The sequence below is a fragment of the Platichthys flesus genome, chromosome 1 (assembly GCF_949316205.1).
Source record: "Platichthys flesus chromosome 1, fPlaFle2.1, whole genome shotgun sequence".
NCBI lineage: Eukaryota > Metazoa > Chordata > Actinopteri > Pleuronectiformes > Pleuronectidae > Platichthys > Platichthys flesus.
The window spans coordinates 15,224,207-15,248,710 of record NC_084945.1 but is presented as its reverse complement, the minus strand read 5'-3'; the positions used below and the strand labels follow the sequence as shown (position 1 = coordinate 15,248,710).

Genomic DNA, 24,504 nt, shown 5'->3' with positions numbered 1-24,504 from the left:
ACTGAGCTGTGGAGCTTCAGCAGGAGCGGACCACGTTCGAGTTCCCAGCTCCTGGGAAGTTACAACATTTATCAAACAGCTTAAAAAGGGAAAAAGTTGTGTTCAGAGTTTTACATCCGCTGATAAACGAGCCTGAAGACAAATAATCCACGACACCAAGCTAATTCGGCTGTCAAGTCAACTATTTCTTTTTTCCTGACATTCACTGTCAACTGTTTAAATAGTACCTGCTTTAAATGGTTCATGTTTTGTGGGTGTATTCACTGCTTCATCGAAACAACTCTGATTCTAGACCCTTGTTAACTCCATGGCTCTACTAGCGGCATATCAAGAGATCAGGTCTATTTAAGGTTGGTGTCCAAAAATGTGACTTAAAATTTCATCTGTAAACACTGATGGTCACAACGAGTGGTCAGAGCAGAGGAGACCAGAGCACATTTATTTTGAAAACTAGATTAGAGGATGAACCCCTTGAGATGCTGCTCCTAGTTTCCAAACACAAAACATGGAACATTAGCAATGTTTGTATTTTTGTATTATTTGTGACCAATTTGACCAATGACACAATCTATCAATACAGAGATAAATGGCTGAAGAGACATGCATGTTATATCAGGGTTCAGGAGCGTTCCTTGCCTTTGACCTGGCAGAAAATCTTTACTATCAAATGAAAATATTTGCGTACTTTGCATTTTGTTATGTTGTTCTTTTGAATTAGAAGTGACAAACCTTCTGTTGATGTAATGAATCCTGATTGTGTCCTATTATGAGTGACCCAGTGTCTCTGTGTCCTCCCCTCAGATCTCAGATTAATGACACATTTCATAAAGTCCACGTTCAGAGCGTGGCCGTGTATTTCTGTGTAAACCAAAGGGACTAATTGGATCAGCTGTTTTCACCTTCAGCCTGTGACTTTATGAGCCATGAGTAATTGGATTAAAGCGGAGTAGAAAGAGTTTATGAAGCTACAGCGGTGAGATGCCTGTACAGGACCTCCAGGCCTGTCCAGTGGGATACCTCACTTTAGCGGGACCTTTCAATCCATGTCACACTTTAATCCTTCTGACACTGTGAATGTAGATAATATCTACAGGGGGGGATTGGGAAAAGCCCACAGACAGATTTACAATTCACCTTTTAAATCACTTTAAGCCAGTTTGACTAGTGTGTAAATGCTTTAAACTCTTTATTGGGCGCCTCCTCCCTTACAGAAGTTCCCATCCTGATACCTACCTCTGCCCCCCCCCCACCCCCCTCTCTCTCTTTCTACAGGTGTTCTATGCTTTAGCGAGCTATTTTTCATCAAGGAGCCGCATGATGTCACCGCCATGCGAAAAGAAGCTGTCATTTTGAAGTGTCAGGCGCATGGAGAGGCACCCATCGTCGTCAGATGGCTCAAGAATGGAGTAAGAGTGGTGGAGAGCGAACGCGTGCACCTTCTCTCCAATGGCTCCCTTTATATTTCGGAAGTGGAGAGCCGAAGAGCCGACAAATCAGATGAAGGGTTCTATCAGTGCCTTGCTCAGAACAAGTACGGAGCAATCCTGAGTCAGAAAGCCCGCCTTACAATCGCAAGTGAGTATCGCTCTGTCATTGTAAAGGTTGCGTGTGGTGTCATGAAGGTTGATGGTGGAAGTCAAATTCTGAAGACTTGTTTCTGTTAGCCAGCATTACCCCCCCGCCCCCCCCCCCCCCCCCCCCCCAAGTAAACATCCAAGGAAATGTCAACCTGTACACGTTTGTGTTCATTTGGTTTATTTAACTTTTTGCTGCTTTGTGTTGCGTTTCGGGCAGCTAGCAGGGAGTTGAACAAATCCAGTACGGTTGGAGCCTTAAGATAAAGATACTGTTTGAAAGGGGGAATATGCCCATTGGTGTGCAAATGAAGGAGCAGGAGAATTTAAAGGTTAGGAGCTGTCCAGGATACCGACTCTCCAGTGCTAAAGAGCAGATGACCCCTATTCACGGGCCAGGGCTTTCATGTTATTGCACCCTGATCGCTAGAGGAATTGTTCTTTTGGAATGCTTTCTCCTCCAGCACTGGCCTCGTAATTTAAAGGGGGGGGGGGGGGGGGGGGGTAGAGAAGCTTCAGGCAGGGTTAGTTTTTTTGGACCGCATATCCCCTCCTCCTGCCCTACAGGCCATACATCTTGCTGTGCCACTTTTGCAGAATGCAGAATGTATATTAACTCCCTTAGCCCTCATGCAATTCGTTGGCAGTCACAATTAAAGTTGCATTTATTTAACATTGCAAGATAGGAATAATAATCCTTTTTTCAATTTAATTCCATATTGGATTTTTCGGTTTTAAGGTCTGCTCCTGACACTTCTGAGTAGTATTTAACTTACAGTCTCTCGGTTTGACATCCCAGCTGTTGTGCTCATATTTCCTGGTACATAAAGTAAATCTAGTTTTATTAATTAATTGAGGGATTAACCTGCTTTATAGAAGTTAAGAGGTGATAAAGGCTGCCAGTAAGCTTTACTAGTTTGTTTTAAAATGGCACTTAGACATGCTTGAGGGTCTATCTGGAAGCTCATAAAATTTGCACATACCTGAGAAATGCTCAGTTGAAGGACACAGAGGTAGCTGTGGGGGTTGTTGCAGGCGGTGTGCGCACACTCGCGTACGCGCTCACACACACCAATGTGAATTGCTGTTTCCCAGTACCCTGGCCTAACCCCGAGTGTCTAAATGACCGAACTTTATGGCAGACCCTGCCAGGTCAGAGGGAGCTGGAGCTTTGCACACAATTGTTTTCTGCCTGACTACTCTGGTGAAAGAGTGAAAAGCTTTTCACTCTGACTGTTTTTGTCCGCACCACCCCCCACCTCCCCGTGCTCGCAAAAGAAGGGGCTTTCCTTGGTGGCAACTATTTGTCCTGACATGAGGGAATAGAACGGCCGGACCTGTTCACCACCCAAGCTGAATAACATTAATTGTAAAAATTAAAGTTTGGAGGTTGAACTTTACGTTTTTTTGATTAAATGTCAGGCTGTCAATCCTCATTTAGCAGCATGACTCTGTTGCATCACAGTCTACTCAGGGATGTGGGCAATTTGTGTGCCATTTAACTTAATAATGCTATGTCCTGAAGCCTCAGTTCCTGTTTTCCTGAACTGTAGATTGAAATGCCTCTTATATCCCAATCTTTTCTCATTTGCTTAGTTTTTACGAGATGCAGTTGATGATGCTTTAAAAAGGATCATGGGGAACCTGTGAGCTTTGTATGCTCATCTGTTGAAACTGTGGACCTGGGTTCATTTAGGAGTGTGATGGGGATGGAGGGTGAGGGTCACCTTAAACGGTGGCTTGTCACAGCACAAAGGTGAGATGGGATTTGGACCTGATTAAAAGGAATGTGACACATGAGCCTCAGCATGTGACTTCTGTCAATAGACCTCAGATTGATTGGGATTTATTGCACCATGTGACTGCATTTAGAGCATGAAAACAGAGGATTCATCATCAGGTACGGCTCAGGTTGGTGTAAATGACAGTTGAATACAAGTAGACTGTGTATGGGCAGGAAATCTGACTTTCAGCACCTTGTATATACACAGAAGTTTGTATCTGTGTCACAGCTCAGTTGAGAACTCTACCACACTGTCTCTCCTGTCAGGGCTGCTGACAGCGTTGTCAGCCACAGCTCACTCATCATAACACTACTGGTTTCAGCTTTAGCTATGTGCATTCCTGCCATGAGCATGCAGGCAAAACCAAAAAAAACACCTGACACAGGATCTGAGAGGATTAGATAAGCCAATAGATACAAGTCACACTACCATATGAAGTAAAGTGCCTGTTTTTCAAAATCATTTTAAAAACCGCAAAAGCCAATGAGCAATTTTAGATCATCAAGAGGTCATCAAGGTTTTTGATTTAGCTGCTGCAGGCAGCTCACTTTTAAAAGTTGATGTTGCTGTGTCCAGAGGCAGTCAGATCAGCACTACAGCTTTATTTCAGTTGCTGAGGAATACATCTGACTTTCGCCAGCTGGGTTAAATTTCAAACCCCAATAAGTCGAAAGCAAACTTTGGACAGTGTGGGCTGTGATGTGAGTGAACGAAATGCCCTTAAGTGAGAGAGCGCAAAGCCTGGAATCTTGTTTTTCTCCTCTGCTGGACACGAAAGGTTACCATGGTTCCCCTGAATGGCAGGCCCGAGAGGTCAAAGGTCTCTTTAATTGTTCAATACGTGGAGCGCAGTGAGACAATCTAGTTTTATCAGTTGCTGCAATAGACATCGATGGGTCTACTTTTATTTTTTATAAATGTCTTTCTATCTCTGTTTTGTCATTTTAACATTCACATAAGTTTTATTTTGTTATCAGCCACCAACTTATTTTTATTACACGTTCTGACAAAGGATCCAACTTGTGTTAAGACAACATATAGATGTTTACACATTGACCTCTTTACCTCTGGGCCGTGAGATTAAAGACAATGAAGACACTGTCAGTGGTGAGTGGAGAGTTGCTGTTGAATGATTGGAAAACTTTGTGGCAGAGATAAGGGGTTGGAGGAGGGGTCGAATACTCCTTCTCACACCGCCCCCCCCCCCCCCCCCCCCCCCCCCACACACGGCCGGCACTTTGAGAGGTCACCCTGCTCATGGGAGCAGTTCTTTGTTTAGCCAGGCAAGTGGTCAGTTGACTATCCTGCAGCCTGTGTGGAGCAGCGGCACATCTGCCAACCAGGGAGTGATTGATTTGTGGGCTCTTTCAGCTTTGCATTCTTCTTCTTCTTGCTTATCAGCCCTCTTTTTTTTCTTTTCCCAGGGCCTTATTTTAATCTCCTGTGGTGTCATTTAACAGCTTAAAGTTTTTATAACATGATCAAATACCTGCGTTTCTTAGTAGAAGTTGTGGAATGAGTAAATCAAATTATTTAGATTGTACCAGTTCGCAGGAATAGGACCCATGAGTACATTTTAAACTTCTGAGGGTTATCGTAGTAATTCAGTGAAGGTTTTTCATAGGCCTCCTGAAGCTGAAGGCCCTCAATTTAACATGCTGCCTGCAGGATCAGGAGAGGATGATCAATTTTAATGTCTCCTAAAAGACGGCACCCTGGGGGTTGGGCAGGGCTAGGGATGGTCGGGGGACATCAATGCCATCCACATAGTTAATGAGCTGAACACAAACTGCTTTGGTCAGCTACAATGTTGAAACCATGTGGGGGTGAAAATAAAGTAACAGATACTGTTGATGAGATTATTCCTCCTCCATAGAAAAATAACTTGCCTTATTCCAGAAAAACAATCTGCATTAAGGTCTTGAAAAGCTATTATTTTAGACAATTTCATTATAATATATTGCTCCCGAACTTGTCAATGCTAGGTATGATATTGAAAGTGCATATTGTTTTGTATGAGTTGTGGGAGATCAGGGGGAAACCAGTATGACAATATTTGAAGATACAGGTTGCATTTCTTCCTGCAGCGTCATTGCAAAGTATATTCACAACTAACACAACTAAACAACAGAAACCGATGGTTGAAGATCTGATATCCTTTTATAAGTCTTAAGAAGATTCAGGTGGTTTGTGGTTAAGATGAGAGTTAAATTGTTTTGAAAGTTATTTGTAGCAGGAAACGCAGTGTAGACATAGATCCATTGCAGTATTACATCAGAGCACAAACAGAGCGACAAGTCTGTTTTCCTCTAGTTGTCACATTCAGGTAAGGTATGCAGTGCTATGTTGTGCTCTGGCTCAGAAACTGACCACAGTAATCAGAGGAGAGAGGGCTGAACTAATTCCTGGTATTTGTAAGGGAACCTTTGTTTGGGCCTGACCTGTCCACTGACCTTCAGTTTGTTGAGCTGTTGCCATCAGCCGGCCCATCTGTTGCAAGCTGATGGGAAGCAAACACAGATTCTCTCCCTCGGACATTAAGAAACGGCAGTGTAATGAACCAAAAAGCTATAATGACATTACTCTCACTTTTAGACAAGCTTGCTTTTTGTTTTAACTTTGTGATTCAACATGACACAACTTGTGTGTATTCAAATAATGCAGCTTCTGAAAGAGAAGGTGTTGAGTGAGCATTTCTAGGCGTGCTCTCTCTTGCAGCAGCTGGGTTGCATGTATTATTTTAGTTGTTGTATTGGCAGCAACTGGCAGATGTCACTGATACAGCAGGGAAGGGTGTTGTTACAAAACAGCATTTAAAACAGCTGGAAGATGATGTGAGAGATTTGCAGGCAGTCTGCAGGGCAGCAGAGCTGGTTCAGGGTGGTCATGCAGGGCTCAGGCCTGAGTTGGGTGCTAGCCAGGATTTGTGGTGGTCATAGGTCAGAGGTGAGAATGCTCGGAAGGGCAGATGGTCAGAACTCTTTCTTCATGCTTTTAAGGGGAAAGGCTGAGGAGTAAAAATAACTATGGTAAACAAAACTACAGTGTTTCTATGTATAGACTCAGAGGGAACTTAAAGATTTTTTTTCTTTTACCCCTTTAGCAACAAAGATCTTTTAATCTCCAAATTATACATTTCCTGGCAGAAAGTAGAAGGTCAGCCTCCTAATTTCAGTCGGGAGTGCTCTGGTCAAAGCTGGACATAGATTTTTTCTTACCTTATCTTAGTATTTGATCAATAATCAATGATTTTCTCACTGTTTGTCAATCCACCATCATTTGACCGAAAGGAGCGGCAAAGTAGAGAGGCAGAGGATCAGTGCAGCTCATCTCTCATGCCCTGCAGTCATATCACTTCAGCACATTAATGGCATTTTTGTTAGAGCCTGCGTTAACTGAGGGGGCGGAGGAGGGTGGTGTGGAGGGGTGGGGGTCTCTTACCACTGCTGTCCTCAAATTAAACAACCACAGCGGAGCTAAGAGGGGTAAGCAGTCATGATTAATTAAATTAAATGTGTCCATGGTAAAAAGATCAGACGACAATTTGTCTGTGGTTTAAAAAAAACGACATCGGTCACACAGACAGGTGTGGGAAACGGATGTTCAGTAAACAATTTTATATTTCATAAATGCATTATTGAAATTAATTTAGAGATTTCAAGGCACGTTCCTGTTGATTGTGTAAAAGTCATGATTCAGCTGTTTAGCACCACAACACCTGGCAACACTGCCTACACACTGTCCTCCATCATGGCCCTCATAAACACTGCTGTGTATTTATGACAGTGGAGGGATTTCCTCCCTCGAAAGCAAAGGTTACTACAGCATGGTGTTGTATGTCTGTGGAAGAATCTGCTGATAAAACTGTCCATATCCAATACCCTAACCCTAACGATTGAGGCAGGCAATGGGCAAGTCACAAAGAAAGTCATGTGTTTGTTTGTTGTGGGGTTTCTGACTTCAGAAGTAGAAAATGAGTTTCCATATTCAAGTTGTCTACATATGTGTATTTCTATTCGTGGCACAATAGAACTATTTTGGATGTTTTCTAACAAATAAACATTGTCATCATGTGTATTTGTTCATCTATTACTTAATTGGTTATGATTTCACTGACATTTTGAAATGGAGCTTTAGAAAATGCAAATAACTGAAAAGCTATACAGCTTAAACTTTCTGCTCCATTGGAATAATCCTCATGTGTGTTGATATTTGCATCTGTGTACCTTGATGGTTTGATTTGTGATGATGGATTTAACCTTAGCAGCTGTGATTGCCCATTGTTTTAAGTTTTTCTTTTCTTTTGGTACTCTCAATAGTCCCTCTCTATCAGAACGTCAGTGCAATTGATTTTGTTTAACTAATGATTGATCCCGGGCTTCTGCAGCTTTCTGAGCACAGAGGGGGATGGGACAGAAGTGTGTGTGACCTTAATGGCTTTTATGACCTAGGAGGAGCCACTGCCAAAGAGAGCATTTATTAACAAAAAGAATTACAAAACAACTTAACTCTTCCTCATACAGTTCGGTTGGATTTTTTGTGTCAAGATAGAAGGCTTTGTTGTAATTCAAGTTGGGCCTTATTTTCCGGTAGCTGGCAACAGCTCAGTCTCAGGGAAACCTTATCCACATTGGATGTGGCTGCTCCATCCAGTCATTACCTTCCTGCAGCACTCAGCAGGTCTATAGCTTTAGGTAATAGGCAGGCATCTCTGTTCTCTGACGTCCACTGGATGTGGCTGAAATACATCGATATGTTTGGAGAAGGAGGGCAATAATTCATCCGAGATCTTACACTAATCATTTGTACCATGAATAAAAATGTTATAATATTGATTTGAAATGTTTCCTGATTGAAGGGAATTCCTCTTAAGCCTGGTTTCATGCCTGTGCTTTGACTTCTTAACGTGCGGTAGTTTCAAAGCAAGCACTGAAATACCAAATGGAGTGAAACACAACACCGGCTTTTACAACAAAGAAACACCTCAGGGGAAAGGATTCTCCTCTGACATAATCAGTAAAGACATGTTGAGGAATAAAAGCAAGGCTACTCTTCTGATTGTAGCTGAGAATTCCCTTCAAATCTCATGTGGTGGTAGAAGCCATACATCTGGATCAATATCAGTTCATATCAATAATAAACCCTCTGGTCTGTTTTACTGCAGGTATCTCCTCTTTTGCAATCCAGCCGACACCCATAGTGGTAACTGAAGGCTCAGTCGCGAGGTTTTCCTGCAAAATCAGTGCCCACCCTCCTCCCATCATCACTTGGGAACTCAATCGGGTCACATTACCCCTTGCCACTGAAAGGTATGCACTCTTTTGTTGACATTTCATACATCCTTGCTCTACAGCAGTTTGTTTGTGAAGCCATACATTGAACATGTTTTTTAGTTCCACAATCTTATCAATCATAAAAGTTGGACCATTTTTGTGTGTGTCTTTCTCTTTCAGAATCACAGTCCTGCCCAGTGGCGTTCTTCAAATACATGGGGTGCAGCGGGCAGATGCTGGAAATTACCGCTGCATTGCCACCAACATTGCCAGCCGCCGCCGCAGCACGGAGGCCCCCCTCACTGTCACCCCAGGTAAGTCGTCTAACTCGCGTTGGATAAATGTATTTTGTAAAGATCATGAATACATAACGAGATGTCAAGAGAGTTTGTGGTGATAAGAGCTGGTGTCGGGGTGCTGTAAACATGATCATGTGATCTAGGCAGCGGATATAGTTAGGGATGGGGTAAAAAATAATTCTGTTATGAATTGTGATTCTTATGGATGACAATTTTAAATAGCCACGCTTAATTTTAACTTTTTTTTTTTAACATTATTTTAAAAACATATATTTATTGGTTTTATACGGGGGCCGATATATATAGGGGGAGGACCAACCTCACCCAAGAGCATGTTGAACAGCTTTTGTTTTTGCACAAGAATCTAAACATATCCAAGCACTAGCTTTCTACAGCCTACATGCAAACAACAGTGAAGCATAGCCTACTTTTTGTTTATTTTAAAGTTTATATTTTAAGTAAACTTTTATTCATTCTATTTCATTTCTCTATTGGCTGCCCGGCAGTCATTAAGTTAATGTTAATATTTGAAATAAAACTTGTACAGCTCTAAGTGAATTTGACTGTGTTGTATTATTGAAGGCAAGAAGTCGTAATATCGAATCGCAATACATATCATATCGCCACCTAAGTATTGTGATTGTATCGTATCAGGAGGTCCCTGCCGATTCCCGTCCCTAGAAATAATAAGTCAGTTGCTGTCTCTGTCTGCTGCAACCGGCTGCTCCCCCTCTCAACTGAATAACGCTGAGGATTTGATGCTGTTGTGAATGTGACTGTACAGAAAACCTGCTGCTGTGTTGTGCATGTGTGAAAGGCAAACTCTGGGTAAACTCCGTAGCCAATTGTTCGGATTTTACCCGGAGGTCATGTCTGAAAACGGCTTTAGTTTGTTGAAAGCCTTTAACATACCGAACCTACAAAAACATATGCTCTAAAGCTTTCTCCCTCCCCCTCTACCTCTCTCTCTGCAGCTCTCAGCCTCCAGCTTCCTCAGAGGCCGCGCATCATCACTGGGCCCCAGAACATTTCAGTGTCCCTCCACCAGAGTGCCATCCTTGAGTGCATGGCCACAGGCAAACCACGACCCATCATCTCCTGGAGCCGAGCGGACAGCAAGTCCATTGATGTTTACAACACTAAAGTGTTGGGAAATGGCAACCTCTTTATCACAGACATCAAGCCCAAGCATGGAGGAGTCTACATGTGCAGAGCCACCACTCCTGGCACACGGAACTTTACTGTTGCCTCAGCCAACGTCACTGTGTTAGGTAGATACTGAACAGAAGTTTGCTTGTGTATGCTTGGATTATCCATTGATGATTGATAAATGAAAAGCTTCATATACTTAAATTTGTTTCACTGATGTTCTCGTCCAAAGCTCCACCCTCTTTGGTCGAGTGGCCGGAGAGCCTGACCCGACCACGCGCTGGCACCGCCCGCTTTGTGTGCCAAGCTGAAGGAGTTCCAACACCTCAAATCACTTGGCTCAAGAACGGAGAGAGAGTTCACTCAAATGGTCGAATCAAGATGTACAACAGGTATTATTCTCTCTGTTTATCTAATCATTCCTGTGATCAAATAAATTGTTTTTCTGACATGCCAAATGCCTTTTTTTGAGCTTTAACCCCTTTAACATTGTCATTTTTGACAAGTAAAAAAAAAATTGGACTAAATAATTACCTACAATACCTACAGTAGAAAGGGAACTAAATAATTTAAAGCTGAGCAAATGGGGTTTTAGTGAGTTTCCTATAATTTGCTCCTGCTCCTTATTCAACCGTCTTGTTGGAGGTAATTATAGAGTGAAAAGACCCTAGAGAACGAGCCCCAGGATAAAGCCATCTGTGTTTGTGTGTCTGCCGCAGCAAACTGGTGATCAACCAGATCATACCTGAGGACGATGCCATCTATCAGTGCCAGGCAGAGAATGAGCAGGGATCCGTCCTCTCCATGGCGAGGCTCATTGTGGTGATGTCAGAGGATCGACCGAGCGCACCCAAGAACCTCCGAGCTGACACAGTGTCGAGCTCTGCGATCCTTCTGGCTTGGGAGAGACCTCTGTATAACTCCGATAAAGTTATTGCTTACTCTGTGCACTACATGAAGGCTGAAGGTGAGTGATGTTTAAACAAAGACAAGAGCATTTTATTGGTCTTTTTTTCTCTCAGGGACAAAATTGGTGGAAGGAAATTGTTAAATTATTAATACATTTACTGTTCATGAGCAGTACAGGAACATAAACTTAATCTTTTTCTGTCTACAAATTATAATGCTCAAGCTAATCAAACTGGGTCCGTTGGTGGACAAAGACTGAAAAAAACTAGAAAAGGAAGGAACTTAATTTTTAGTAATTTGCGATAATAATAATAATAATAATAATTTTATTATAATCACACTTATATAGCTATTAGCTAGTTAATACATATATTTATATAGCACCTTTAAAAAAAAAGAGTTAACAAAGAGCTTGACAGCATAGCAAAATGCAAATAAAAGAAAAATAGCAATCGGCAGGAAGCAATGTAAAAGCCAATGGAGAGAATCGAGGATGGGGGGTGTGATGTTGTCTGTTAAAACCAGTAAGAAGCCTCGCTACTGTATTCTGAACTATTTGGACGGGGAGAGTGACTTATGGCTTATGCCAGAGAGGAGGGAGCTACAGAAGTCCAGTCTAAAGAAGGCTAGTGTGGGAATTACTTTATTTAAGTCTGGGTGTGAAAGTTTGGGTTTAGTTTTAGAGATGGTTCCAATTTGTAGGAAGTAGGACAGGACTTTTCTAAGAAATTTCAAGGGAATTATATCCAGGCTGCAGGTTATGGTTCCAATAAAACCAAATAGTGACACGGGTTCCAATTTGCTAAAGTAAGTATGAACGTCTCTCTTTGCAGTTAAAAAGCCATAGCCCTGTGGAGCTTCAGGATGCAGGTTCCCTTTGGCTGATAAAAAGAAGAATGCAGACAAAACCACAAAAAGCACAAGGGTTGTAGTGTGGCAGCAGAAAAGCCTGAAAGCCTGTCAGCTGCCCTGGGAACCGACAAGAGTCACATACTAACAATACAACATCTCAGAAAAAAACCTTTAGCTTTTTCATTCAAGCACTGCACTTAATTATAATGCCACTGACTTCCAATTGGGGGAAGTAAGACATACAGAATTCACCCAGAAAAAAGAAACACCTGCTGGATTTTGTTGAGGATAAAGAGGTCAAAATAAAAAGAACAAGTTGAACCAATTCTCCTGCTTTATTCTTTTATAACTGTCAGGGATTTTCTGCACTTGATTTCGATCTAGTTTAACAATCTCCTCAGTCCCAGTCACAAAGAGTGGCTATTCATTGACATTGACAGAGTATCTGACAGTGCACTCTTCACCTGAGGTTGCAGTCAAAGAGGCCTGGCAGTAAATGGAGGCTTTAACAAAAAAGAGGAACTAATTAATCTGTGTGACTGAGTGTCCTAAAGTGTGTTTTCTGTTAGGGCAATGGGAGAGTAAAGACTTTGTTACACAGTTACAGGGAAGGCTTTCTGATTCATTCAGAATGTGATGAGCTGACAGAGAGGGCTTTTAAAAAACATTTATGTACCTTATTTACCAGGTTTAAAATTAGACCAGGTGTTTTCTTTTACCCCGGGCACAAATAAATGTATTTTGTCTTTGCATTAATAAATCATTACTATTACACAGAGGTTTGTTTGAAAAGTTAGTGCATGCAAACATGGATATTAATGTCAGTTTGTTTCCCTTATTGTTGTTGGAAGGGAACATTTTTAATTTTTTCAATATTTTTTAATGACGTGCAAAAAAAAGTTTTTACCATTTAACAACTTTAATAAGCATGGGCAAATAGTGTATTCTGAAATTATACTGGAGCACACACATTTAAACCTGATAGTTGCTGGACGTGATGAAAATCAGAAGGCAAGAATCGCCACACACCAGTTAATGCTCCCTTTAACTTATTTATTTGACCTTCCAGGTAGATAATGTTTCTTCCAGAAGAAGTGTAACATGAATATATTTACCAGAGCATCAACTGGTGTGCTGGCGTCTCGCCTTCCAAATGTGAATTTCCACAGGTGATAAGACTGGCCACATATTCTGTTATGAAAACATACACACCAAAAGCTGATACAAGGTTTTTGTTGACTGAATAATTCATAGAATTTTGGTGTCCCACTTTATATACTTGTACATAAAGTGAAACCTACAATCTTCTTGAAATGTGCTGTAATCTATCAAATAATATCAAAATATGAAGAAAAAGTAACTGGTTTATCACTTGACAGGGCAGAGATACTGTTCACTTTGGTTGTTTTATGGTTTGGAAATTGTGAGTATTTAAATTTACAATGTTGTCATTTGTCCAGGATTAAACAACGAGGAATATCAAGTTGTCATTGGAAACGATACGACTCGCTACATTATTGATGACCTGGAGCCGGCTCGCAACTACACCTTCTACGTTGTGGCCTACATGCCCATGGGAGCAAGTCGCATGTCGGACCACGTGTTCCAGCACACGCTGGAGGATGGTGAGGCTCATACCCAGTGACGCTGATAAACAAAGTCAATCCCATAGTTTGAATCAGAAGCAGGGGGGTGATAGAGTAATTGATCTTTTACCATTTCATTAGACTGTTAATCCAGCAGAAGCTCAGCGACGTTTGTTTACAAGATGTTTAAACTTCAGTGAATGAGCTTTGTTGTTGACATAAGAAACAAGTTATTTGTGTGCACAGTGTGTGTACATGTATGCGTGTGTCTTTGTACACAGGCTCATGTATATTCATGCTGTCTGGGGTGTTTTTTTAAACCCAGGCAAACCTCATTTGTTTACGGCCTTGACCTGTGGGCTCGAGGTCACCTCAAATAGGTACTTAGGACAAGAAATTGTAATCCACATTTAATAAGGGAGATATAAAGATTAGCTGATCATGCCTGATCATTGATCATTTTACATTTCAAGCAGGATCTGTGGCTGTAACGTATCATCGTTAATATCATAGATATCACTGTTTCCCCTACACACTGCAGCAGCCACGTGGTCAGTTTGCATAAGGGGGCACAATATGGATAAAACGGACTGAAAATCCGTTGATGGATCATAAAACCAGACTGGAATGTCTGTTTTGGCTACTCCATCCAATTTAATACTTAGTCAAAGTAATGTATCATATTGATTCAAACAAGCCATGAAACGTTGATTCATGGATTTCTAAGGTTTTTCACATTGTACTAATACAGCCAGTGATATTAATGGATCAGGTATGAATGAGTTACAAATAATTCTGTGTCAGGCCAAGTACCTTGTCATTTCCCAATTTGTTAGTATCTAAACTTTTTTAATTTGAACTGGAGCAGTTTGTTATAAATCTGAACAACAGTGATATTTTTCATATTTGAACTGTAATATGTTTTCTTCTTTGTGTATTATCTGGTAGGTCCATCATCTTAGTTTTACTGCGTAATACAAAACAGCTTTCAGCTAATCTATCTTGTTTTCTCTGTCCGCAGTTCCCCTCCGAGCCCCTGAGCTCAGCCTCACCAGCCGCAGCCCCACAGACATCCAGGTGTCTTGGCAGCCTCTTCCAGACAAGCTGAGCCGTGGCCGAGTCTCTGCCTATCGTTTGTCCTATCGCACCAGTGCTGAGAATACAGTCTCACAGCTAGAGCTACCTGGAGAGAAGACCAAACATCTACTGGAAAACCTGCAGCCTGACACCATCTACCTACTGCGTATCAATGCTGCCACCAGCATAGGGTTTGGTGAGCAGTCGGCCTGGACATCCCACCGCACTCCCAAAGCGTCCAGTGCACGAGGTACAGCATTAGGAACGGTCTTCACGATTTCTGATATTAAAGTCTGCGATTTAAATATATCAAGGAAGATTATTCTCATGTACATATTGAAGAATTTGACCTAAAAAGAGGAATTGTCACTAAACTCTTGCAACAAAACAGACTGAAACAAAGAGAAGAGCCTGCTCAAATAATCTTGTTAAGGCTTTGCGTTTGTTACTATGTGACCTTTGCCTTCGACTGTCAGTAACACTGACAGGGCCTCAGTCGTGGGTCATAAAGGCAACGGCTCAGGCCTCCGGATGGAAAGAGTATATGGCTATTTAAAGCTACATCTGAAGCTCTGTGGTGGGGGGAAGGGGGGATTTGTTTTTCCTGTCCATCTCTGTTGCCCCCCGTCTCCAATCTAAACTCAGGACAGAAGTCCTCTTTTGGTAAACTTCATTCCCCTCATTCCTAAAGGAAAAACGTGTGAAATCACTCCCTTGACTGTTAGAGCTGTTGCCTCTAGTGTGCACTGAGTGTGAAACAGCTGTTAGTTTCACTTTTCAAAGGAAAAGCGGTCAGGGGCCTGTCCATCACATTAACAGTTTCCAATTTTCTAGGAACAACTTCCTGTGCCTGAAAAATGTCTGTCGTGTGGTATAAAAAAAAATGACAGTGTGTATGAAGATGTTGATGTGGCAGCGTATGAAAATGATGATGAAATATATGGTTTGACTCACAGAGGCTGTTTGTAGGATTGTAAAACATTAAAAACAATTTTTTTATTTTTTATTTCTATAGTACCTCTGTCTCCCGAGCTGCATTTGGAGCCTTTGAACTGCACCACTATCTTGGTGCGCTGGCAGTTGACGAGCAGAAACTCAGTCAGTGTACAAGGCTACAGACTCTTCTATCATGAGGAGAGCCAGCCGGAGAACACACCAGCTCAGCTGCGCGCCTCGGCTAATACACACACCATTGGAGGCCTTGGTGAGTTTTGTTTTACATCATTTGAGTTCCTCCTGCCTCTTTGCCACCTGTATATTGTGTATGCAGGATATTATAGACAGTAGTTTCATGGTTTTCATGTGAACAATACACCATCATTCAATAACAGGTAACACAAGTTTCATATTAACGCCACAGGTTTCTGATTTAGTTGGACTTTGAAGCATTCAGCTGCATAGACTTACTAGATGAAAAACACATGTACACAATACAAAAACATGGAAGGATTTAAGTATGCACCTACGTATATATTATAGTGTAAAGTTCCTGTTGGACGAATGTCTTTTAAAACTGCATCATTTGTCTGCCGAACTCATGAGGGATTAATTAGCCTGTCATGTGCTGAGCAGAGGTTGACGAAGTGTGGAACAGAAAAGCATCACATCCCACTTCCATGACCTCCCAACCTCTGTGTGGAGCTTCAGTGTGTGTGTGTTGCTTTTCATCAGCTGCTGGATGGTGTTTGTGGATATCACAGCCTTAGTGGCCTTTAGGTCAGATTCATTTTGGCCTTTTTTCCTTTGAAAGAGGAAGGGGGGGGGGGGGGGGCTCAGGCTAAAGAAGTGGACAACTGACCATCTGTGGCCAGAGGGGGTCAACCAGGTGGTCAACAGCTGACTTGTAAATCAGGAGGCTCAATGCTGGATCAGGATCAGAAAGAGAGAAAGAAAGACGAGGGGGAACTTTAAATTACTGTAGGTGTTAACTCTAACTCCTGCAGGCGTTTAGTTAGTTATTTATTTTAATGATTTAAACAGAACTACGATTGATGTTAATACCAGAAAACGCTAACCATGAAACATGCATTTACTACTCCCTTTAACATCGACACTATTTGATTTAATAATAAGTGAATTAATTTAAAGTAAATTGTATTGTCATAATGGTTATGACATATTTTTAGAATATTTTTGAGTTTCCCCCTCAGGCTGTTTCTTGCTTAATGAGATCCCTCTGAGTATTGAATGGGAGGAAGAGGAAGCTGCAGTTGCTGCTGAAGATAAATATTAGGCCGATCAGCAAGATTAGCATCAAACAATAGAAATAGAGCTTCAGTCGGATAAAAGGATGATCTTTTTGTTCCTCTATGATAAAGGAGCTTTGCGTGGCTGTGTTTTGAAGAGAGGGGAGCTGTTTTGTGGAGGCTGATTTATTATGTGTTTTATGACTGCTGTGAGCATGTATTGCTGGAGGAGCATTGACATCAAAGGACTCTCATTGTGGTCGTCTTTAAAAGCCACAGAAAGAGTTTATGAGCCAAGACTTTAAGGAAATACAGCCTCGAAGCTGTAGGCCAAACACTGACGGTGTCTTGTGAGCTCACTGTTTTACTTTTCGTAGATTTCTGTCTCACAAATTAGCAGCAGCGCTGTGCGCGAGGAGAGAGGTGTAAGGTGAAGCATCTGACCTCCTGTGAGGCAACACTTCCTGCAGCAGAGAAGAGAAGGCTGTGGTCGGAGGAATCTGACTAATTAGCTTTGAGTCCAATTACCAATTATTACTTATTTCTTCAAGACTACTGTGACTAAACCATCAATGGACGGGACGAAAAATTGTTGATGTATATGAGAGGAAGTTGTGCTTTAAAACTTCTAGATTTTAAATTGAAAGCAAACTTTTAAAAAACTGAATACAACAAATGTAAATGGGTGTATGGACTTATTGGCAGCCCTGATATTATTCCATGCTAAATGCTCAAATTTTATCTGACAGTCGCACAAATGGAGTGGAGTCATAAAGTCAGCTGAATGATTATTGTGGATTTTTTTCAGCGGCTGATCTCTACAAATTAAATCTGCTTGTACTGTAAATTGCATTTCCTATAATTAGCATCATGTTGCCCACAGCAGCCATCCTGTCTTTGCCAATAACATTGATTTCTGATCAGCTTTGGTAAAACTGGATGCAGTTGATTCAGCTCTGTGCACTGCTGCAGAAGATGCTCCGAGCTGGCCGATGAATTATCACTTATGATGACCCAAGTGAATGAAAGCCCACCCTGACCGAGAGGAATGTGTGTGAGGGGCTCCAGTTGGGTATAAATGACACAGTGATGTGACCTTTCCTCCTGTGTGTATTCTCTGCTTGGTCCATGAGAAGGACGTGTAGCCACATTCATGGTTTGAGCACCTCTCATACCTGTCGTCACCAGGCACCGATTTGTGCACAACTGTAGATTTACCTCACAGCTGCAGGTTATGTTGCATCTTCTCCAATCCTTTCCTCAAACATGAGTCAAATCATGGTAGTTAGAAAACTAGTTGTGTATTCTAGCCATTATTTCAAGTTTTTTTTGGTGTTTAACATGCTTGTGTGTTTGTGTGCACATATGTGCGTTGATTTGTATGAGTAAAGGCAATACAGAGGGGGGGTGAGAGCAAAATGATAGATGCTGGTGTGAGGGTTCATACAGGAGTTGACATTTATGGCCTCTGTTCAGGCCTGGCTTACTGTGTGCGGCCTGGGGGGCCTTTCACAGGGCTGAACAAAACCAACAGGATCTGCATTTTGGTTGTAAAAAAAAAAAGGGGGTGACCACAAATGGCTCAAATATGCCCTTTAATACAACAACCTAATTTATGGGAGACAGTGCATGTGAGATCTTTCCCAGTGGGACGGAGAGGAAAATATCTTTACTCTAGGAATGGCATCTAAATCAGAATGCAGCGCTCTTAGAATATAATGTGTACGAATGCAGCTACATTCATCTATATTTTTATTTATATGTTCCTTTCCAGCTTTTTAACTATGAGGATTTGATGCGCTTTTGCCTATTTTCCATATCATTGTTAATTTACAAAACATGAACTTTTGCTTTGAGAAGTTGGGCTTTTCTGACATTTCACACCCAAAATGAAAAAAAGATTGTCAAGATAAGCAGCCATTATGTGCAGTTGGTATGTTATGTTATGGATGGATAAGTAACATCCTGGGGGTTTCATATAATGCCATTGGTTGTGGATTGCACAGGATTGTAATAAATAGTGTTTGCGGTCATTGTTGAGCTTCAGGTGTCTCCTCCACTGTAGCTGAAAAACCAACCTGTCCGCTGTGTTTTCTCTTATCAGGACACTGTCAACACCTATTAAGTGCCATTTTATTTTGACTCTTGGAGTTTCCCTGTTTTTCCACTCACTTCCTCAGCTTGACCATCCCCCTTTAAAAGAGCCCTGTAACCCCTCCTTTTGCAGGATTTAGCTTGCCAAGATTCCATGTCAAAGGTCATGGCCCAGATGTCACAGCTTCCCCCCTCTCAGAGCTCCTCTCTCGCATAATTATGGCAGGCCCATTGTAATGTGGGGCTGGGTAGAGGTGCACACATGCCGGCTCCTCTCTTAAGAAGTGGACAGGCGTAATAAGCTACACAGAAACACTAGATAATAAGCTGGACATTGTACAAAAGTTACCTTCTGGATTTATTTATCTATTGCAACAAGATGTGGACCCATGTAAGAAGAAGTGTCTTGTTTTGAGACAGATCATATCTTTGTTCAGTCTTAACATAGTTAACATTTAACCTATTCTGCAAAGATAACACTGCCAGCAACTCATGATACACTTTATATTGTAGATTAATGTTAATAATTAGATTAATGTGAATTGCAAGTAATTGTTCAGTTGTGCGCAGCGAGAAACAAATGCAAAAAAAAGAGGCTCATCTCATATTCCACACCCATGACCCCAGATTCTTTCAAAGTTTTATCTTGGCCTGACCTGCTGGCCCTGGTCTGGCTCCAGTGAAACTCCTCAGGGCTGCATGGGGGTGGAAGTAACTCGACTTCACCCCTCCTAAACTCCTTTAACCTCCCTGGACACACATTCACCTCCTGTGGTCTCCTTCTTTTCTCGAACTCCTAAATCTCTCATACTCCAGCATAAGTTAGTTTGCCTTTTTGGATTTTGTTTTTGCAGAAACACAATACTAGTGATATGCATACGATTTTGTGTTCATTTGTGAAAAGTTCTTATTTAAGAACACTCAGAAAACAAATTACTTGTTAGAAGTTGTCAAGACAAAACACTCAACATGTATAACTTACACAACTGATATTGTATGCAACATATAACTTTGTCCGTCATCAAAATTGTTTTAAGGGAAAAGGGACATTTGGTCAGATGGCTTTTATTTAGGAGCGGGTCTTAAGGGTCAATGAGGCCTGAAACTGCTGTTGACCATCAGCCACGTCCTTCTCAAGGGATTTTGTCAGTCGATTTAACCCCCGGATTCTGGACCTAAATAAGAGTGACCACTGACCAGCAGGCCTGTTGGGGCTGGAGAATGGTCAGTCTTATTGGTGCTGAAAAGACATGATGACAGGGTGATGGATCGTGGAGGAGGTCTTGTGTTCTTGCTGCCCTGAGTGCTGACCAAAGGACTCACGGCACTGAGCATCTGTCACAGCGCCTCACCTCTCGTTCCCACCACACCATCAAACTGGAGAAAAAAAACTCCCTGACCCCACACCCACCCAGTGCAGCTCTCTTTCATGTAGCACCCCTGCTTCCTGTTGGCCGAAAGAATCACATTGTCATCTGGCACCAGGCATCAGGCATCAGGCCTGTATTGAATTATTACACTGAATTCAGAGTGATGGTGAAAATAAAACAAAAGCAAAAAATTAAAGTTACTCGAAGTCCAGATCTGAGACACCACACATGGTAAACTCAAGTATTTTACAAACAGAAGCAATGTTTCATGATTCTGTGATGTGATTTATTTACACATTTTGGTTTCTCTCTTCTTCTATATGTAGATCCAAGGAAGAAGTACCATGTTAAACTTCTGGCTTATAATTTCATTGGAGATGGCTACCAGGCGGACCAGACTATCAGCACCCCTGGATGTGTCTGTAAGTCATAAAGAGTGCCAGGGAAGATATTATTTCACTGTGCCTGCAGCTTGATCATACCAGTTGTATATGATCCTCGAACTGGGAACTTTTGGGTCTCTCTATAAATTGAAGGTCTTGACCTTTTTATGTTATTTGGCTCTTAAAATGGAAGGGAACTAATTACCTTTTTTAATAATTCATTCCTCAAGTTGCCATGGATTGTTTGTGTGTAGCCCTTGGTAACATTGTTTAGATAAGTGCTATACAAGTTATTATTAATATTATAAAATTACATTATAATGTTTCTCTCAGCTGTTCGAGATCGAATGGTGCCTCCCCCACCTCCACCCCACAACGTGTACGCCAAGACTAACAGTTCCACAGCCATGTTCCTGCAGTGGGGCCGACCCGCCTTCACCTCCAGCAATGCAGTCAATTACACCATCCGCTGCAACCCTGTGGATCTGCAGAACGCCTCCCTGGTGCTCTACCTGCAGACGTAAGGAGATCTTCTACATACATGGATACGATTCATCCAAGCAGCATTAATCCATTTTGGCCACTTAATTGCAGAATTCAACAAATAGCTGAATTTCAGATGTTTGATTTAAATATATATTTTGAGGTTTTTATCCAACATGTTAGCCCTGCTGTAGCCTATTGATGTTTATTTCTGGTCACTTGATGAGCGTTACTATTGATTAATACATCTATGATAAATTCATGTGACTGCTGTTCATTGCTAACCTGTCTGTAGAGGAGGATGTCACTGTAAAGTGAAACCACATGTATAACTAGTAACTGGGTTTTGTGTAGTGTACTGATGGCTTCCCTTTGATGCTCACACAGTAGTTTAGCTGTCATTTCACTGTTCAGCAGTAGTCCATCATCACAGCCTAAACTCAGCTGAATCGCATCTCCTAAAGTGTTTATTTTATGACACTTAACAGCAGAGATGCTTTTCTCATACCTTTAGGGTGGAGAAGCTCACAGCTCAACAGTATCTTTGTGTTGATGCTCCCTCTCAGTCAGCACAGCTCCATATCACCACCTGCTGGCCATTATTACAGGGGAGCTGATGAACATCTGCTTTGACCTTAGTTTGATGGAAAAAAGAGGTTTCAAGTCAACTGATCCGGTTTTTTTCTGCAGGAATGAGCAGAGCCTCCTGGTGCGAGATCTGGAGCCCAACACCAAGTATGAATTTGCTATTCGCCTTCACATTGATCAGCTCTCCAGCCCCTGGAGCCCTGTGGTCTATCAGAGCACTTTCCCTGAACGTGAGCACTAAACATTATTTACTGTCTATACTCTACTGTACATTCATTAAGTTCTTATTTGCCGGTAAAATAAATGTATTTAAATATACAACTATTGTTGTTGCATGAACAAACACAGTTGGTCAGTTTTCAAAAGACACTTTGTGATTAGTATTTATAATATTTTATTTGACCTTGTTCTTTTCCTCCACAGCTCCCATGCTTCCACCTTCCAACGTGAAAGTAACTCTGATTGAAGACGACACTGCGCTGGTTTCCTGGAAGTCTCCAGATGAATCCAACATCGCTGTGACACACTACACAATCCTGTTCGCCTCTAGAAACGCGTGGATAGCAGGGGAGTGGCAAGTGCTGCAAAGAGAAGGTAAGGAGGGGAGTCGGAAGAGAAGTAGTTCTCTAGTTCTCTGTCTCGATGTTTATCTGTATGCATGTGATCCTGAGTTAATCTAAGTGATGCAAAAAATTGCAGCTTTCAACTCTCACTCCCAGATGCACCCCACATATTTTAGCTTGTGTGTTTTCTGTGCTGCTGTAAAAGGCTGGATCTTCTGTCCCTGTGGAGAAACCTCATATGTACTATGTAACAGTAGAGAGTTGCTAGTTACTCTATGTTCAAACATCACTGTTTCCATAACTAGTCAGTGGCAAAACATGTTGTGAGTTTCAAATGAATAATTTTCAGCAGATTGTTCTCAGAAAGAAACTGTAGAATTTCTTATATTTAACTTTTTAATAGTCAGAGTAGGTAGTTTTTCTCCCTTTTACTGGGAAAAGGGTAAAAAGTGAAGCTGTTCACAAGACTAATCAGCTTAGCCCAGACCCCTATAAACTCACACTGAACACCCAACCCCCCTCAGTCTCTTCTGGGACCCTGGTGGCTTAGAGACTGGGTGGTACTGGACACGGGAACGATCCCCTGTCACCTTTGAACAGCTTCAGGCTGGCTGTATTCCCCGTATTATCAATTTTTCAATCAGATGTGAGTAAAAAAAACATGATTGTGTTGGATAATTGAGTGTCAGATACTACCAGTGCTGTAGCTACTCATTACATAATGTTTCTATGAGATTCCATTTCCCCTTTTAATATCACACTATAAATGCTTTTTTATTCAAGTTATTCATACATAAGAGGTGCAGTCACCAGTCAGAGTAAATGTTAAGAAGATAAAAGCCCTGTTTCAATAATATTTTCACAATGTGTAGTTAAAAATCAGAGTATAATCTCACCAACAGGGACTATCACCATGGCACTGCTGGAGAACCTGAAGCCTGGTCAGGTTTACCTGGTGAAAGTTTCTGCATCCAACCACATGGGTGATGGACCATTCTCTCACACTGTGGAGCTGACAGTGTTTTCAGATCTCTCCTCTGACCCTCGACAATCCACAGGTTAGTGCTGTCAACACTGCCCTGAATGAATCATTTGATATCTAATGATGGGAAACTATTCAAGGTCCTTTTACAAACTGAAATATGGTAATAATGATGTATACGCTATAACCTGACTGTGTGTCCTAAACCTTTCCAGGCTTTTCTGATGGCTTCTACCACCTGGACCAAAAATCAATGACAGGAATCACTGTGGGTGTCTGCATTGCTCTCATCTGCATCATCATTTGCGCTTTCATTCTTGTCTGCCGAGGCAAAAACAGGTACTTTAGTTTGTATGTACACAACAAAAGAAAGAAAAGTTTTTCCTGGAGTTTTTTCAGTCCTTAATGACATCATGTTTGTTTACCCTCAGGAAATTTTTAGCTGCTAAAACTAACAGAGGAGGTGTGAGCACATCGGCCTCGGCTGCAGGACAGCCGGGCTCTGACGGACAACTTGAGAACGCTGATGTGACTGTGCCAATGATGAGTCAAAACCATTTCATTGATGCAAAGGTACTTAAACTTATTACAGGAACATGTCATTAAAATGAACAGAAGTTATGCTAACAAAATAATAGTAACATATTGTATTAGTATAAATAAGATGTTTGGAAAATGGATGTTGGTCGTGGAAGTTATCAGAACCACAAAAAAATGAAGTTGCAAGAGTAGTAAAGCCACTAGAAATCGTATCACTTTCATATTATTTTATAGTTCATGCTGGATATGACTTAATTGTATTCACTGTATTTTACTTCTAGGGTGGAACAAATCTCATGATCAATTGTCTTGGTCCTGTTCAGCCAAGTGCTGAGACGAAAAAGAAATGGTTCACCTTCAGCAATAATGTGAAGAAGGACAGTAAAGCAGTACAGGTAAGATTAACAATCATAAATCCTGCTGTTTCAGTTGTCATCAGCAATTTGGAGTGTGGTAGAGAAAGGTTCCCACACCACAGTTGTAAACTATAAGGGATTATCTAACCTTCAATTGAGTCTCATATAAGCCTGACTCTCAAACCTCAGCCTCAGGTTGTTAGCAGCCGTGTTATTATGATGAGGAAGTACTACACAAATCAGCTCATGCTAACAAGAGCTTGAGAGCTCCTGATTTGGTGATTATGATTCCACTTTAAGTAAGAACCAAGTAGGAACTCAGAAGGAAACTGGGGTTGTTTTGCATGTAAGAGCAATACAATTTAGAGGAAAGGAAAAACATTGTTGATTAGTAAATATAAATATGGATACAGAAACTATTAAGTTTAAGGCTAGGGTAAAATGAAGATGAGCTCT

The 24,504-nt window shown here is 41.5% G+C and overlaps 1 protein-coding gene across 1 annotated transcript in view; it reads left to right on the top strand.

The window, feature by feature from the left end:
- The window catches only part of prtga (protogenin homolog a (Gallus gallus)), a 28,392-nt gene that overhangs the window by 129 nt on the left and 3,759 nt on the right, over positions 1-24,504 (top strand). Inside the window, exons 2-18 of the mRNA XM_062386661.1 lie at positions 1,273-1,575; positions 8,523-8,667; positions 8,812-8,945; positions 9,905-10,201; positions 10,312-10,471; positions 10,799-11,046; positions 13,301-13,465; positions 14,448-14,753; positions 15,519-15,707; positions 20,480-20,575; positions 20,870-21,056; positions 21,710-21,837; positions 22,031-22,201; positions 23,073-23,228; positions 23,368-23,491; positions 23,584-23,725; positions 23,974-24,087. Coding sequence (XP_062242645.1) covers positions 1,273-1,575; positions 8,523-8,667; positions 8,812-8,945; positions 9,905-10,201; positions 10,312-10,471; positions 10,799-11,046; positions 13,301-13,465; positions 14,448-14,753; positions 15,519-15,707; positions 20,480-20,575; positions 20,870-21,056; positions 21,710-21,837; positions 22,031-22,201; positions 23,073-23,228; positions 23,368-23,491; positions 23,584-23,725; positions 23,974-24,087 — 3,065 coding nt within the window. The remainder of the gene's footprint in view (positions 1-1,272; positions 1,576-8,522; positions 8,668-8,811; positions 8,946-9,904; positions 10,202-10,311; positions 10,472-10,798; positions 11,047-13,300; positions 13,466-14,447; positions 14,754-15,518; positions 15,708-20,479; positions 20,576-20,869; positions 21,057-21,709; positions 21,838-22,030; positions 22,202-23,072; positions 23,229-23,367; positions 23,492-23,583; positions 23,726-23,973; positions 24,088-24,504) is intronic.